General features: G+C 40.5%; 1 protein-coding gene across 6 annotated transcripts in view; it reads right to left on the bottom strand.

Annotated features, from left to right (window-relative positions):
* DYNC1I1 (dynein cytoplasmic 1 intermediate chain 1) overlaps window positions 1–18,064 on the bottom strand; it is a gene marked incomplete at its 5' end in the record, with an annotated part of 260,677 nt that overhangs the window by 9,921 nt on the left and 232,692 nt on the right. For all 6 annotated transcript variants that reach the window (XM_080818672.1, XM_080818674.1, XM_080818673.1 and 3 more), the window contains 2 exons: window positions 7,601–7,726; window positions 11,879–12,019. In XM_080818672.1, the coding sequence (XP_080674798.1) occupies window positions 7,601–7,726; window positions 11,879–12,019 (267 nt within the window). The remainder of the gene's footprint in view (window positions 1–7,600; window positions 7,727–11,878; window positions 12,020–18,064) is intronic.

Below are 18,064 nucleotides of genomic sequence, written 5' to 3'. Positions count from 1 at the left end.
CTTCTCCATAATACATAAAAGTCAGAAGTATTTTCTTATCAATCCAGGAAAAAAAAGTGGTTTGAAAAGATATTAATCCTATAAATTCATTTTTACAAACTAATGTACCTGAATAAGCACAGTATTTATATAATAATTAGTTTAATTATGGTCTTTTACATATATAATTGCCAAAATGAAAGCCACTGCTACTACATTCACTATAAGATGAGTAATTATAACGTTAATTGGAATTAATAGCGTTTTTCTTTTTCTGTTTTAAATTAAGCACTTTTCCTAGAAGACATCAAGTTAATACTAAAATTACAATCCTACATTTTAACCAAATTATTTAATTTCAAATACATGTAATTTATTATGACAAGGAAATGGATTAATATATTATTTCAAAGTAGCTTATTTTAGGTAATTATATTTATTAGCACCCCAAATCTGCTCAAATAGGCCTTTGTGCTTTTGACTCCACTGCATAGTGTTGTGGCTATGGCAATAAAAATTCAGGTAAAAACTGAAAAGTCCCATTGAAAATCCCAATGCTTTGTTTTTGTGTTATCAAATGTCTAGATATTAGCGACAGAACTAAGTATCTGGATGTTTGGGCACCACACAATAACTTACGCCAAAGTCTTGGCTTTTCCAAGAAGTGTTTGGCATCAGCTAAAGAAAATAATATTGTTTATCCACTGAAGAATAAAGCCAGCACTTGCAAAGACCTTCGAGAATCGAGCAACTTGTGGCCACCCTCACTTAATGAGAAACACCAGTGTTTGGGGTGATTATAACTGGACTCGGGGAAGCTGAGCCCAGCCCCGCTCTCTGTTCCAGAGGCTGCCGCAGCCTGGCTCTGCTATCAGGGTCGTCCTCAGCGGGGGCTGCTGGCCTTCCTAAAGCACAACAGTTAAATGAAGTGATTTCACATCCAGTTCTTTCTCATTAAGAACTCTCACTTGAACCCCCAAATCACAGTGTAACTTTGCATTTTGTGTTCTGCGCACCCCTTTTCCGTGGAGGGGGATGACTTACACTCAGGGCACAGACTTCTCCTGGAAGACGGATGCAGGTCCTGTTCTACTGCAAACAAGAAGGAGTTCACCAAGGCAAAGGATTACTGCCTAAGTGTAATTCACTTGAAAACCAGAAACGTATTGTATTTATTTTGTGTCACTCAAATTCTTTTGAACTCCCAGCATTAACAGTTTATCAGATTCCTCTATATTGAACTGCTCTTTAAAGTGCAGGAGAGATGGCTCATCAAATCGCTTTCTTCTCTCCGGCTGCTGGCTGCCTAGGAAGCTGCTGGAGGCTCTCTTCAAGAGTCCTTGTACATTACAGCTGGACCGCCATTCTGAAGTGTATCACTATAGGCCCTTTTCCCCGTTGGGATCCCAAATAAACTGTCATCCTGATTTTTCATTTCCGCTCTAAAGTACACTCAGGTGAACATTTAAATCACGCTCTACCTTTTTAGAAGGTACCCGTGATCGCTTGTATTCACCTGCCTTTTTCCTTTCCAAGAATGTTTCAAGACCCTTTTAATAGAGTAACAAATGCCAACTTTACTGTATTTACTGAAATCTGTAATTAAATGACTGCTCTTCTTTTAGCCCCCAGCCAGTCATGTGAACCAAGTGATGGGAAGTGTGGCCCCATTTGCGGTTACGCTGTAACGACAAATGCACGCTCTCTTGGGCCATCAGCGAGTGGGACAGCAAACCAGTAGAGCTAAGGGAGCTGGGCTTTAGGCGTCTCCCCAGTTCGCTTTCCAGTTGCCATTTTCTTTTCCAAGTTCTGCTGTAAGCTGGAAGTGATTTTGGAATTTTATCATTTGACTACTGTAGAAATATAATCAGGGATTTGAAACTTATGTGTATTTATCACAACTGAAAACAAAATCTTCCCTGGAAGAGGTTAATGGAAAAAGAAATAACAGGAGGTGGAGGATAAACTGCTTCTTTCAAAACTGGAGCTGCAAACAGCATTCTAACTAATTCAGATAAGCAGCAAACATAGTTGTTAGGGGATATTTATGACAGCCCATCTGTGTGACAGCACCGAAGCATTAACAATAGCAACGGGCTTTCTAGAAAACACATCTGCAAGACAGACAGGTAGATAGGCTGACTATCAATCATCGGGACACGTGAATAATTCTATACTCACTGGCCCATGTGCTATTAAAATCAGCTCCATGTATATATAGAAAAGCCTGCTATTCAGTAAAGGAGCCATGGCTGTGAGTAATTCTTATTTTTAATCTTTAGAATATGTGTGTTCACACATCATTTAAAAAATCCAACAATGATTAACAGCTCTCTACGAGTGCATTCTGAGGCAGCATTCGCTCACCGTTTTCAGGTTATATTTGTGGTTAACTTACAACTTGTTATCTTATCCACGTTTCAGTTAATTGAATGGGATCGTGCGACCCCACAGCAAACAGACTGCATCCCACGGTGTGAAGAGGAAGAGCCTCAAAACTTATTCAGGAGCTGAGCTCATCTTTAACTTCACATCTTAGAAAATGTAAATGGTTCATGCAACCACTGTCTATTTTAATAACTTTGAAGGTGCACAAATAGAATAAAAATTATAGCCAAGTAATAAAAGGGGTCTTCTCTGTCTTTCATTGAATTCACATAACTTCCATTTATGCTAATAGGAGTCAAGCACCTGCTTCGCAAAGAAAATAGACCCCTATCTGTGAAAATAAATGTGTACACTATATTTTCCAGATACAGTGCTGAAATCAAACAACCAAAAATGTGTGCTATATAAACAAAGCATCATGTGGCCTACCTGGAAACATTGCTGTTTTATATTTTAACCTCATTAGTCACAGGCCCTAAGATATGACTCATGCCTTTGCCATTTAAATGCAACAAAAAGGAAAAAAGGGGTTGCGGCGGCAGGTTGGGTGGGTGGGGGAATGGACATACTCAATCTGGTGATTTCAGTGAGCTCATACACAATCCTCTGTTTACCCCTTCAGAAGTTCATAATAAATTGCATCAGTAAATCTGGATTCAGGCCACTGCTCTCTGCCATCATCTTAAAAGTCACGCAGGATAATTGTACATAATAGAGGAGGGCATTATCATTGGGAGGGGGGGCTGTGCTGGGACTCCCCGTGGCAGCTGCAGCCTCAGCTGGGACAGGAGATGAGGCAGACGACCGTTAACGACCAAGGACACCAGAGTCCCGTTCTGCACTGTTCTCCTGGTTGAGCGCCAGGTCTCACAGGAAGCATGTCTACCTGGACTTGAGTGGGGACATCTCCACTGACAGTTACAGAAGTCTCTTACCAGGGAGTTCTTGCTGATGGTATGCCAACTGAGTGACAGAGAAAGGCTGTCCCTCCCCGCTCCAGCTATAGCAAGCATCATAGGGATCTTTCCCAAAACTCTTACACCTTCAGTTAAACTTACGGTGTGATCAAAACAAGGGTATGGGAAGGTGAATGACAATATCCAGTACAGTTTCAGCTCTATTTCTAAGGGCCTCATGATGTTTATAACCTGCAACCATTGCTATTCCCATTCAACATTTTTTTTGCCACACTTCCTTCTTTTTTTCCTCCCTCCCTCCCTTCCCTTCCTCTCTTCCTTTTCTTTTAGAGCAAGAGGTGGGGAAGGGCAGAGGGAGAAGAGGGGAGAGAGAGAATCTTAAGCAGTCTCCATTGCCCAGCGTGGAGCCTGACAACCCTGATTGATCTGACGACCCTGATCGATCTCACAACCCGGAGTTCATGACCTGAGCCGAAATCAAGAGTCTGGTGCTCAACCGATGGAGTCACCCAGGCGCCCCACACATTCAACATTTTCAGATAGTCCAAGACACAAATAGTAATAAGATCACAAAACATGTACTACATATGACCACATTTCTAAAGATTTCTCCTTTTTCCCAATGGTCTAGGTCAAGGCCATCATTTCTCATTTCTGATTTGCATCTTGAGTGGGATTAAGAGCAATACTTTTGTGGCAAAATTGGCTACATAATTCTCCAGGGCCCAGTGCAAAATGAAAATGTGGGGTGCCTTGTTGAAAAAGTTCTTACCAGCTGCAAGACAGTGACAGCCAAGCAATAAAGGAAACTCAGGGCTCCTCTACTCCCCGGGCCTGTGAGATGGCACAGCTGACACAACCATGAAGCCAACCTCACTGCTGGAATAGGACCCTGAGGAGACAAGAGCCTGCTGCCCCCTCCTGTCTCCTCAGATCAACCAGGGACAAATGAACGTGGGGTCTCCTCCCGTAGACAGACGCCTATTCAATGTACTGAGGTCTCAAAGAAAATGGATCAACAAAGTATACTCTAAAAACTACCATTTACTTTCTTGTACAGATTGTATTATAAGGCTTATTTAAAACTGTTTCATCTTCTTTCCTAGAGGGTTCCATAAAGCAAGATTTTCCATCCAAAAGCCAGCATGACCCTGGTGAGGGGTTCAGTTTTAATGGGGACCAGAGGACCAACTCTGAATACAGATAATGGTAGCACAGTCTCCTGGCAATTTGATCCTCAATACCATCTTTTTTCTCTTCCTCTGTATTTTCTCCTTTTTAAATCACTTCCTGCTCAAACCCCTCCCCTCTCGTCAGCCATGCACCAGCCTTAGATTTGACCTCAAATTCTAAATGGGGCCAGCTAGCTGTGAAGGCGCTCTGCCTGGCTTTCTGCAGGTGATGTGGAAGGCTGAGGAGGCACTGTTCAGAGGGCGCCCTTCCCTTGTAAGTACAGCTATGCTCTGTCAGTTCTAGGCTGGCGAGCGAGACAGCAGTAATTACAATAATGCCGGCACTTGCCCAAGAAGTGAGCTACCATCTCTCAGAAGTAGGCATCTGCTCAGCTCCCCTTCCCGTTATGTACATGGAGACTATAGAGTTCGCCGTGAGAGATTTAGAATAGGTTACACAGAGGAGCAAAGAGGAAAGAGCCTCTCCCCTTCACCTTTCCCCAAAAATAAATAGCTAAATTTGTAAATACCTTACAAAAGTACTTAGGGGGAAAAAAACCAACTATAGTTAAGATAAAATTATCTTAAGTCTGAGTTCTTCTGAGCCATAGATGGCTTTGTTTATGATGAAACCATACAGAAAGAACTGTTAAATGAAAAAAAAAAAAAAAAAAACCAACTGTTAAATGTATAAGCCTATCCAGATTTTTTGGCCATTCAGGGAAGGGATAGAAGATTATATAATATTACCTACTCTCAATAAAATAGTATATCCTTTTTCTTCCAGGTAGTGGATTTATAGGGATAAACAACCCTACAAATTGTTTGGCCTATTATGTGGCACAGAGATTTTTCTATTGCCTGTCTAGACTCCAGACAATAGACAAGACTGGCCTATAGCTACAGACATTTCTATAGTCTGTAATATCACTTAGAAAAGTAAGAGCAATAATACAAAACTGAAAACCAGGCTGACCTGCTACTACAATAGTAGAAATACGAGTATAACAACACTTTACAATTTAGGAACGATGATAGCAACCCAGAGAGAAGTTTTAGCAGCCACATATCAGCCAAAGCAACTTATATAGCCTCCTAAAATATGAGTCATATTCAAGTAATTCTGCCCACAGGCTATAAAATCACTTTATTACAGAAAATTCTGCATCTATGTCATATCCTGTTTTCTCATATATTATAACTTATATGTTACATACAGACTATATATATAATACCTGTGGTCAACATATAGGCTTTCAAAAGGCCTTTCTTGAAACAAACCAGATTGTTAAACTATTCTACTTCTCATCCCTCTTGGACAAAACAGTGGATGCTGCATATGACCTTAAGAGGTTAAGGGACATTATGTATAATATGAAAGGGAGGTGGAGAAAAGAGTTTAAATTTCATCTATTTTCTGCCATTTCATTTCTGAGTGTGTCTCCACATCTGTTTCTCTCCCACAATTACACTTGTTCTAAACAGAAGAGAAAGAAAAAAGAAACCTTGGGTTTTTTTTTTTTTTTAATATTCCTCTTCACTAGCTTTTTAATTTTTTAGTAAATGAACTGATGAAGAATATTTGTTGTTGCTTAGGTTTATTTTGATGGAGACGATGAAAAAGGTGCATTGACTATAAAGAATAATCATTGAAGAAAATACTGCCTATCGTTGAAGAGAATATTACACTTTCCCATGTAGTAGAAATAAACAGGCAATACTCTCGATGTAGAGGGTATTCTCTTTCCCAAAGACTCCAAACTACGTCAACAGTCACCAGACCATTTGCATCTTCACCACTGGGGATGAATATTAACCGGGTCTGTTGCTGTTGGGATGACTCAGCTTGTAGCATCAGGAGTCGTCAAGGGGTTGTCTCAGGAACTAGACAACATGCAGGAAAATGCAGAGATTTTTCTGTATTTTACTTAGGGTTGAACCTCCCTAAATACAAACCTCCCATCTCTAAAGTCCTTCAGTTTCTCTTTTTGGCTGAATTAAGAGCAACAACAACAACAATACCACCTAGTTTGTTTCAACACAATGGGCTCCACCATACAGCAGTACACAACGTATCATCAAAGGTTCCAGTGTAGAACCAACCATCCAGGACGGCCACACTTACAGAATGCGGCCGAGGAAACCATGCAGAGCCCTTCTCCGTGCGATCAGCTAAGCCCCTCCACCAGGCGGGCACAGAGTACTGCCTACGTCTAGGGTGTTCGACATATAAATGTGGTATATTCTCCCCCCTGGAATGCAAATTCTAGATTCATATTACGCCAGAATAGCATTACACAATGCTCTTGTTTTGTTTTGCTTGAAAGTTCAATATTTTCTTTGTCTTTAAGGAAAAAAAAATTCTTTAACCTCATTGCAGATGAAGGTTTTTGTTAACACTTTCCCATGTAGTAAAAAAAAAAAACAGATATGTCTAAGTACAATTAATTGCTAATGTAATATTAAAAGCAGTATAAAAATTTAAAGAGATCTATCTGAAATAAAAAAATACAGATTTTTCCCCCTTTGATAGGTGCCATGATCTTTAGGAATACTTCATCTATATAATAAGATATACCAGAGCTATATATTCCATATAATAACTTTGAACATCATAAAAATGGTACCAAATTCTGATTCTCCTCAGCCACTTCAGTACACAGGTGGTGGAAGCCAGCCATAGCCTCAGCCTCTTTAATTGGCTACATGTTAACCAAAGAGTGACAGTATACATTTTAACCGAACATCATGAAAACCTTTGTTTGTTTAACAAGTTCGGAATCCAATGCTAGCATGATGAGTGTGACAAATTCATTTCATTCTCATGAAATTGTTAGGAAGTGCCGTGCCTCCTCACAGGATAGTTGGGAATCCGACAGCCCTCTGAAAGAGCCTGAATCATTAACTAAAGTGTCCTGTGTGTGGAGACAGAAGACCAAATTAGGCCCTAAGGAAGTCTTACCAAACTCCCACTGAAGTCAACGGCGATTTGCAAACGCACTCAAGCGGGCTCTCATGGCCCACAGGTCCTGTCACTAATTTCACTAGGTCTTTAAGCTAGACGCACAAGTGAGAAACAAAAACCCCAAAACACACACACGCACAACCCAAAGGCCCAAACCCACAAAGGAAAAATATGTGTACCTCTCCGACGTCATAGATCCAAATACGGCCTTCTGAGTCTCCAACGGCAACTTCTTTGCCACCTTGAGCCCAGCGTACCCGGTTCAGGGCGGAAGCCCCCTCAATGGCCACACTTGCTGTTGGAACCTGCCAACAGCAATGAAGAATCTGAGTGAGAATTTAGATACACAAGTTTACAATGATACGTTTAACTGGGTGAGTCACTGCTGCCTTCATGTGCGTGAAGTAATATACATCCCTTGCGCAGGGGTAAAAAAGGATTCATTGTTCTTAAATCATATGCTCCACTGAATGAAGGGGTAGAGAGGAGACACTTTAACAAAAAAAAAAAGAAAGAAAGAAAGAAAGAAAGAAAGAAAGAAAGAAAGAAAGAAAGAAAAGAAAAGAAAAGAAAAGAAAAGCAGGAGTCTTTTCCACAGTCAAGGGGCAGTGAATGACAAATATTTCTCCGGATTATGCAGGGTGTACATCCAACATACAAACACAGCAGCTAAATATGATACTTCTCGATCAAGTCATGATTTATGGATCGATGGAGAGAGAGATTTCAGGATTTACCAAGATTAAAGATACTGTAAAAGGCAGAAAGGGGGGCTTACGGTGGAACCAAGGTCATATTAATGTGTGTCTTCAGGGAAAAAAATATGTATTGATCCCTCAAAACCTCATCGGGGAGGGGATGATCAGAAGAAAAAATGCAGGTGGCAGAACTTCAAAAGCTTGAATTTTCCTCTTTCTTTCTTTCTTTTCTTTTCTTTTTCCAGTTTTCCCCCTTTCCCGTCAGTACCAGGGTAGACGAAGCACTCTAGAACTTGGGAAATGCCCCCGAGGGGATATCCTGAGAGACTGTAACACCTTTTTGTAGAAGAAATCTCCCATCTCCTCCAGTCAACACTGAAGTCTGCCAATGTGGGCAATCACTAGCACACTTTTTATTAAAAGGACCCAGAGGTGCTGAAATGGAACCTGCAGGATTGGATACAAGAACCCTCGTTATTGGGAAAAGATGTTTGTGGGTCTCCCCCTCTTCTATCAACAGTTGTGTAAACTCCGGTCCTGAAGTTAATGTATCTGAGGTTTATAACTGATAGATCAGATCTCTGAGCCTTCTATAAGAATGTTGACTCGGAAATGACAACAGGCTGTTAAAAAAGGAAAGTGTAAATCTTGAAACCAAAAGAAAAAAGATACAGTGAGAAGAGTACCCTAGAGATCATCTCACACCACCGCTGAAGCCCTGGGTCTACTACACAGGTCGTTTCGGGGTGGAGACCGTGGCTTCGTTCTCTCTCTCTCGGCATTCCGTGAGTCGGGGAATTGAAACCATCTGTTTACGGGAGGTTATTGACCCAATACCTATCTTTAAAATAGCAATAAAAACTCCATCATATGTAAGAATCTATGTTTAAACTTAATCTCGAAATCAATAAAAATTCTTTTACCTGCTTAAATCACTGTGTGTCAGTTGTGAGCAAAAATGTAAAACAAAAGTCCCCAACTCATTTTTTTTTTTTTTAAATACACAATTTCGACAATGAAGGTACCTGCTGTGCAGGCTGGAGCTTGAATTTTTAAACAAACCTTTCAAAGGCCAAAACAATGTGAATTTAGATGGGCCATAATTCTGTCAATATGCTTTATTATTAGGGTGCTCCTCAGAAAACAAATCAGAGATTCAGCTCTACAGTTTTCAGACTTTTTAACACCATCACTTCGGGAGACTGTGCAGGATCACACTTTACCTAACTCTGTTCGATATCAGATTTTATCAACGAATAATCTCAAAGACTGAATAAAAATGTTGAATCTTAATAGGAATATGTTAAAAAGCTAATCACTCAAAACAACCCGACTTCTGACACACTTTAAATTGTGCCTAATGCATGTTAAAGAATTTTATTTATTGAGAAGTAAGTCGTATAGCTAACTGGGACAATTAATATTTTAACCTTTTAAAAATATCTTTTCAAACATAAATGATAAAAAAAATGACTATCACAGTCTATATAATAAGTGCTAAAAATTATCAAATGCTAAAGGAAATGATAAAATATATTTTATTAGTTTGACCCATAATGACCTTTCAAAAGTTGGTGAATCTTTAGTGAAAAGAATCCATATATTGAGTCTAACTTCTGTACTTTGGTTTCTCAGTTACTTTCACATTTTTTTAAGGCTCAGTCATTTTAATTGCAAAGACAGTGATATATACAGCATCAAGTACAGCATAGTGCAGAGGTCAGTGACCTTGCGGTAGGTGAATATGAACTATCCTGGCATAGGAGCAAATGGGATGATGTGGTCGAAAGGTACCGTAATTTCAACAACAGCGAGTCACACTGGGAATTCAGGTTCTCTTACTTTTTTATACAAATCTAAATCCTAATCTGACAACTGTTTGAAAAATCTTGTTCAACTTGATCGAAGGCAAAAAAGATCTGAGAGTTTAAAAAAATGTTCAGTTCATTATTGGATTTGAATCAGATTCGATATATTGACTATTAATTCTGAAAGCAGAATTATGTTTTCATAAGCAGTTTGCATGCCCTGTAATGATTTAAAAAAAAAAGTTTAACTATAAAACTCTTAACGTGGTTGTGCCTTGACACCTAGAGCAAGAGAGGGGAAAAATTACATTTGGCAATGTTGACACATTGATTTCATTTTACCAAAAAAGTAGGCTAAAAACGAAGCCATACTATTTACATAGGAATTATGAAGGAGTGTATAAAACACTCAGACCACGGCATCACAGTGGGGTATCACCGAAACATCACTTCTACCAGATCTCATTTCTGATACGGGGGGAGGCAGTGTCTCCTAAGCCTACCTGGAAAACGTGTGTTTTTTGGTTGCTTTAAGTGAACGAGTTTATTCCAGCAGGTAGAAGCAATACGATTCTAATCAACAGTGATGAAAGACTTTGGGAAACCATCACAATGTTGAATAATATTGCATCTTTCTATGAAAAGCAATAATGTTATGAATATTTCAACATCCAAAATGATGGGCAGTGCGCATATTTATGCTTTTTGATCATTTTCAAAGATGCTTCACTACGTAACTCTTGCCTTTGTCACATAGTTCTTGTAGCCAAAAGAAAACTCAGACTTAAACTGAAATATTTTCAAAAGATAACGATTTGGCAGTGGTCATGGGTGTATATAATTTTGCGAGATACAACAGCTTAATAATAACACCTGAGGGATATTTCCCTGTCTGCTCCCACAAAAAATACTAGGGGAGCCGCCTCCTCCTCATATCCTCCAGCTGTAGGCTTCCTAATTAAAAAGGCTGAGTTGCTTCCTGCTCAAACACTTCAAAAGACCTTTCTCTTGCTCCCCTTACCTGTCCCTTCTTATTTATGGAGAGCCGCCCTGAGTCAGAAATCAGGAAGAGATGAAGAGACGGTTTTATTTTATTAAATTGAAGGACATTTAATATTCATGTTAAAAAAAAAAAAGACACCACAAAAAACCCCAAATAGCTGAATTAGCACCTCAGTAATTTTAAGGGTGTGGGAAAAAGGGAAAATGCACATGGCATAATTTTTTAAAACATATATATATATATAGTATAATTTTTAAAATGAATATTTTCTTATTGTTAATTCCCCCTTTTAAAAAATGGGGCCATTTTTCACTTGTGAAGTACTCTAAATGTGACATGTTGAAATCCTACTTTTTTTTTTTTTTTTTAAACACCGAGTTTACCTGACCTGTTCAGAGTTACAAACTACTGTGAAAGTCCGCCTGTAAGTTCAATATTTTAGGCAAGGATTATTTACCTTGTAAAAATCAAGTGGAGGGTAGATCTAAACGTAGCCAACAGAATCATCTTTCATGGATTTAAAATAGAAAGTGTGCGAATGGCAAACACTGACAACCCTTTTTAAAAGCTCAATCTCAAGTCAGGGTCCACAAAAGCCGACTTTTCCAAGTGCCTGCCAGTAGGGTTATTTCAGCACCGCTCTGACATGTGCCTGTGTGTCCTTTCCGCCAGGGAAAGGCAGGAACGCACATCATTTTGCTCTTTGCAAAGGGTCGTCAATTGTCCAGGATCTGCCTGGGGTTGGGGATGGAGTGAGATGAAATGATTTTTGGCCAGTGCATCTGCCAATTCCCTTCAGAGCAGTCGAGAGTGGGGGGTCGGCAGCCCAGCTGCCATTGGAGGGTCAGTCCAAAAAACGGCCGCGCAGGACAGAGAGGGGGAGACGGAGAGAGGCCGGCTGCGCCCTCCTCCCAGCCCTCCCGCCCGGGCGCCTGCGCCGCCGCTCACCTCGGTGTCATTGTTGAGGTTCCAGAGGTCCAGGCGCCCCATTCCGTCCACGCAGGCAAAGAGCGCGGGATGCACGGGGGACCACATGACATCGTACACATAGTCTGCATTGTCTTCAAAGGAGTAGAGCGGCTTGTTGTGCTGTAAAGCAAAGAGACCGTGAAGACTCGGTGGCGCTGCCGCCGCCTCGGGCTGTCTAGCGAGCCTAATTAAAAACTTTGCACATTCACCAAGTGTCATAAAACTGCCCGAGATGAAAGTCCTCGAAAAGGTGAACCGCAGCTTTAATGTGACTAGAACTGTCCAGTGGCATAAATAAATACTGGGGCCGGGGGGAGAAGGGGATGCTGGGTGGGTGGGAAGCGGGGACTCTTAAGGGGCTGGGGCCCCGGACCTGCGGGGGAGGCGGTCTCAGACACAGGCGGGCGAGCCGTTCCGTGCAGGTGGACGCGGCTGCCCATTAGCTCGGGATTCTCGCCAGGTCACGCTCTGCGAGTCCCGCGATGCCCGGACCCCACCGCCGTCCGCCTGCGAGGCTCAGACCCGCGGGGAACGCTCTGGAAGCCCAGGCAGGCCCGGGCCGCCCAGGACCTTCCGCACGGAAGGCAACGCCTGCCACCTCGTGGTCTTTGTCTGGAGCTGCAAGTCGGCTCCCTGGCCGACTCTGGGCCACATACATTCTTGAATGGTTCCTTTGCGGCGGGAAGGGGAACACATGTTTTGAGGGGATTTGTAGTTCTTCTGGGAGGTTAAAAATCTCGGGGTTCTAAGACCCTAGTTTCTCCGCCAACTCAGGTGCACTGGTGTGGCTCAACGGAGAAACCCCTGAACCTTCACCGAAGATGAACCACATTTTCTAGATTACCCAGTATTTCCAGCAGCCCTGAAATTGGTGTTTGGGGGGAATGCATTAGCACACCCCCACTGCATACAAATGCTTCCACTCCAGAGGGATACAATAAATTAAAATGGCACTCTTGATTTCCAGTGAATATTGTCACATCAAAATAGCACAGAAGTCAGAGGCAAGTTTGAAAGTACACCAGAAATAAAATGTAATTGGACTTCATGAATTATTCATTCCATCTGGCTTGTCTTATTCTAATTTCTGCATAATGGCTTTACTAATCCCTGATCAATTAATGTAAAATGAAATTTAAATGATAATGAAAGCCCTAGAGATAAAAGAAATTAAGTATTCTTATATCCTCTGACAGAAATCTAAACAATGGGAGTTTTTTTCCACAATGTCTTCTTCATCCAGTCAGCTGTCTGTATTCTCTTCGTGGGTTCGACTAAATGCCTGTGCAGGCCAGAGTAATAAGATCAAAAAATTTAACAGAATATGAACAGTCAAATCCTTCATGCATGGAATGTGCAAAGAATGTATCTGTAGGTAACAGCTCCAAATATTAGAGTGGAACTCCCAAAGTGTACTGCTAGCAAAGGTAAAATGCACAGAATGGACGTGCTGAAATTGAAGTGAGAAAAATCAGTGAGAAGACAAAAACCTAGAGCAAAGATTTGTGAAGGGAGTAACTATAAGTGATTTCTTTTTCCATGAATTCTCTTGCTTTGACATTTCTCCGAACAGAACACAATTAGGATACTTAGTAAAGCCACACAGATTTGAGATGGGCCCCTGTGCACAAGGGAGGGTAGGTAGCAGATGCGGGAGATGTGTTTTATTTGCAAAAAGTATCTAATGGGGCAGTAATTTGAAAAAGGACATATGGTATTGGGACATCAAAAAAGAATTCAGTGGACATTAGCCTTATAGTTTTTTATTTTAATATTCTATAACTATTTTATGCCAGGATGTTTGTTATAAACCATGCCTTCAGTGTGGTTTCGAGGTAAAATTATTTGCCCTGTTGCTATTTATGGAGCTTCTTGCTTTCTCTTGTGCTTTGGACTCAGTGATTCAAAGTACCTTGTCTGGAGAATCTGAATAACCAGTGAAACCCTAAAGTGGCAACGATTGTATCATTAGTCCTTACTGGGATGGAGTAGCTGGTCCTTCACTGACCACTTGTGAATATTAAATTGCAACTCTTGAGTAAGAGACTATTTCTGCCCCCAAATACTTGATTTTATAGCTGGCTAGTCACTATTTGTTAAAGGACATGAGTGACACATTTTTCTTCAAGTCAAAGGGTGGAAAACACATGCTTAAAAAAGTTGGTTCTCTCACTCTCCTCTCTCAGTAACCCAGCTGACAGTAAAACTGAGCATACGGAGGCCTAGATGGAGGCCCACACACATCCAGATGTATATGAGACATGTACCCTATTATCCACAGTCCTTGTTTTGATCAATCATAAAACCACCCAACCTTAAACATTTACTAGGATGCTGATACTATTTGATACATTAGTTCTCCCAAGATATTATCCTGTTAATCTCTACTTCGCTTCTTCTTTTTTTTTTCTTTTAGTTGCTGTTTCTGTGAGGAACTTAGTCAAAATTATCATATATACTGGAGACTTCACTTTTTCAACATCTGGAAATAACAGCCATTGTTCATGTTACCAAAATCCAATTTTCTCGTTTAGCAGGATTGTGTTGAAATGTTATTACTGTCTAGGTTTCCCTCCAACTTCCTCATCACCCCCAATCCTCCAGATTGAACCTCCCATTGTAAAAATCACTAGTACGTTTTTCTGGGTTATAGTATGTACATGTTTAGGGGAAGAAAGAAGGGCTTATGTTTTCAAAGGCTTTGTTTAAACCTTGATAAATTCATAGGCTGGGAAAGTCTTGGTCAGGACTGAACCCACTGTCAGGATACCAAGTGGACTGACAGCGAGGAACCATTAGTTTCCAAGTATTAACATTATAAGCTCTAGGCATAAGCTAGTACCCCTCTTCTATCCTTAAGCCATACTATTTTGAATAGCAATTGTACTTTTTTTTTCTTTTGAGAAAGGAATTCTTCATTCTTTTTTATTTGGGGCTCAAAGGTTAATCTGAAAACCCCATTAAAAATGTGGTGATGGGGATGAAGGAGGGCACTTGGGATGAGCACTGGCTGATGTGTGGTGGTGCTGGATCCCTGTGCTGTATGCCTGAAACTTACAGAGCACTGTAGGTGAACCAGCTGGAAGTAAAAGAAAAACTTTAAAATGTTATGCCTCAAATGTTTACTATAAAACAGTTTCCAGTAGATAAATATACCATGAAATACAAACATCCTCATAAAATATGTCAAAAGCATTGGGGTCTGAAGATTCGGTTTTTGAAGTTCGAAACGTCTTTGGATCCACGGCGTTGTCCTAGCTGGCTAGAGCATAACTGCTGATTTTAGAATAGCACAAATTTCGAGAAGATGTAGAGGGTGGGGGCAGATTTGACTGATGATTTTTGAGGAGGCTCCTGTAATATCATTCGTGTCTCCTAAAGCTACAGAAGCTGAGTGACTTAAACATTCACTCTGCAAAGTACTCAAGGCCATTTCGTAAACTCAGTAACTCAGCATGTTACTGCAGCAAGAGTCTTTCAAAACCATCGGATTTCAGGAGACACAAGCCTCTTGGCCCGCGTCGCTTCCTTTCCTAGTGGCGTGCTGGGAAGGGGCCCGTTGCTTGAGAAGAAAGACGAGGAGAAGTGCACGACCACCCACGTACTGCGTGTGGGACACGTGCCAATGAGACAAAGCCATGACACCCAGTGCTTTTGACAAGTTTCCCAGGCTGTGCCCCAAGACCCCAAAATATCCAGACGCAGATTGGCTTGACCTGAGTGCCCTGATTCTCAAACAGCACAGAGAAGCAGGCGACCGGTTGCCTCCCAGCCAGACATGAAGGACAGGGAAGGGGAAATTGTTGAGCCTTTGCTGTGCCTGATTCTACACACACATTGTCTAATTTAATCCGCATAAAATCACGGTAAAGTAGACGGTATTTACAGGAAAGAAAATTATAGTTCAGGAAACTTAGGTAGCTTTCCCGAGGCCATGGACGTTGATAAGTGGTGGAGCTGGATTTGGTTCTATGGGTTTCCTAGCTGCTAAGTACATCCTTCTATTTGATGGACCCACGCAGTCCTCTATGAAACACAGAAATGGTCTTTGGTCTTAACAGCAAAACCAAACACTCTGTTACCTGTTGTTTCATTCAATCCAACTGATATTCACTAAGCACACACTGTGTTGTGTAGCTTGTAGGAAGGGGTAAAAAAATATCACAGAATGTTTATTTCATTTTCTGAACTGATCATTAACAATCCTGAAGACGTTACGCATATGATTCCAGGCATCTTTAGCTGCTGATGACAGTCACATAGCTCTTTTTCTCCAAAAGAAAAGAAAAGGACGAGGATGGGAATGGCCCTTTAGTCAGCAGGGATTATCAGCAGGCCATGAATTAGAGAGTTTCATAAAGTGATGCTAGGAGGCAGAGATGTGGTTTCTAGTTCACCGAATGTCTACATAGCTTTGAAGGAGGCTGCAATGACATGAGGTGACAGAGGAGGACAGGACGCACGGGCCAGGAAAGGCAACAGGAGAAATCAGACACAGACTATGGATGGTGGTAAATTCAACCTAACATCGTGGACTTTAGTTTTTTCATTTATAAGATGGAAGGCGGGAGCAACCGGCTTCAAAGAGTTCCCACCAGCTTTCCAGGACTCTGCTCTGGGATAAAGATCGAATGGAATAAAGTTTGTGAAAGTTTTTTTGTTTTGTTTTGTTTTTACAAAGAGTTGTTAAAAAATAAGAGTTATAATTAGAGCCATCTTCCTTGACGTTCTGTGAAATTCAGAGCAGTGACTTTAAAACATTTTATTTCATAAAAATATACATCTAAAAATGTACCAGGATGGCTTTTGGTGAGAAACTGAAAATCATGAAAGGAATGACAGACCTCTTATTTGACCAACTAAAGAAGGGATAAAGGATATTAAATTTACATGAAAGAAGCAAGTAGTGAACTCTGTTCCAAAGCGAAACTGTACAACATCCATCAGCGTTTTACAATAAAGACGTGATCATTCAATTTGAGCTTCGATTTTATAAATATACTTCTGACAATGACTAGAGCTGCGTATTTTTCCGATCAGTTAACTATGAAGCGATTTCATGAAAGATGAACTTCTATTTCTGATGTCAGATATGTATCAAAGCCACATTTAGAAAACATGATGTTTTATTTTTTTCTATGTTGTGTATTTTCCTCTCATCAGAATCTCTAGGCGTTCTCAATAGGGTTTGGAATTTTGAAGGTTGGTGAATAGGAAGATTTATGTTAAAATGCCTCCTAACACCTCCAAACACTGTGGTTCTTGAGGTCATATTTGCCTCTAATGATCAGCTTTCAAAGGAGATTTAGTGGAAATGCTTACCCAAACCAGGAAAATTTCTTTTGGAGTGGAGGGGACGTGGGGAAGGAGCAGGGATAATACATAGGTAGGTGGGGAAGGGGCCAGAAAACTAACAGTAGAATGTCTATATTTTATTCTGAAATAAAAAGAAAACAAATTGGGATCTTACCTTGAAGCTATATCCTGTTGGGAAAAAAACGGTGACCAAAATACTAAACAATGAGTAAGAAGAAAATGTCCTTCAAAAATTGTCATGTGGGTTCCTGTGAAGTAATTAAAATAAATAGCCAGCCAGTTCTTCCAGGAAACATTAAAATGTGAGACCACAATATCACTTTTAAAAAAAACCACCAAAGGACCCCAAAACTTCAGGCTTACACAAAAATGGATGCCTCTACCATAAAAAGAAAGTGCTTAAACAAACAAACCAAAACTCACAAACCAAACCAAAAAAACCCAACTCTCTTGGCCAAAAAGAGGTGTTGTGAATTTGGTACTATCATTAGAAAACATTATTTGCAACTTAATTTGGGATCCTTCTAAAGCACAAAGTATCCTGTATTTCACCTTCATTTCTATGGCTCATATTAAAAACAATACAGACCAGACCTCAGTAATAGCTTTGCCTGTTTCCATCACGATCAGAAATCCGAAATTAGACATAAAGAGTTTGGATGAGCTATTCTCAACAACACACAGATAGTGGGTCGGCTTGTTGTCCATACACACTAACCAAAAACTATGTAAGGACCTTCATTTGAATTAGTAAACTTAAAGTAATTACAAAGAAGTTTCTAGAAATCCAGGAATGTAGCATTTGCCTCTCTATAAATGTGGAAGTTTGGCTAAATAAGTACTGAAGCC

This window comes from Martes martes (genome assembly GCF_963455335.1).
Source record: "Martes martes genome assembly, chromosome: 11".
NCBI classification, from domain to species: domain Eukaryota; kingdom Metazoa; phylum Chordata; class Mammalia; order Carnivora; family Mustelidae; genus Martes; species Martes martes.
This window is presented reverse-complemented; position numbering and strand designations above follow the sequence as displayed.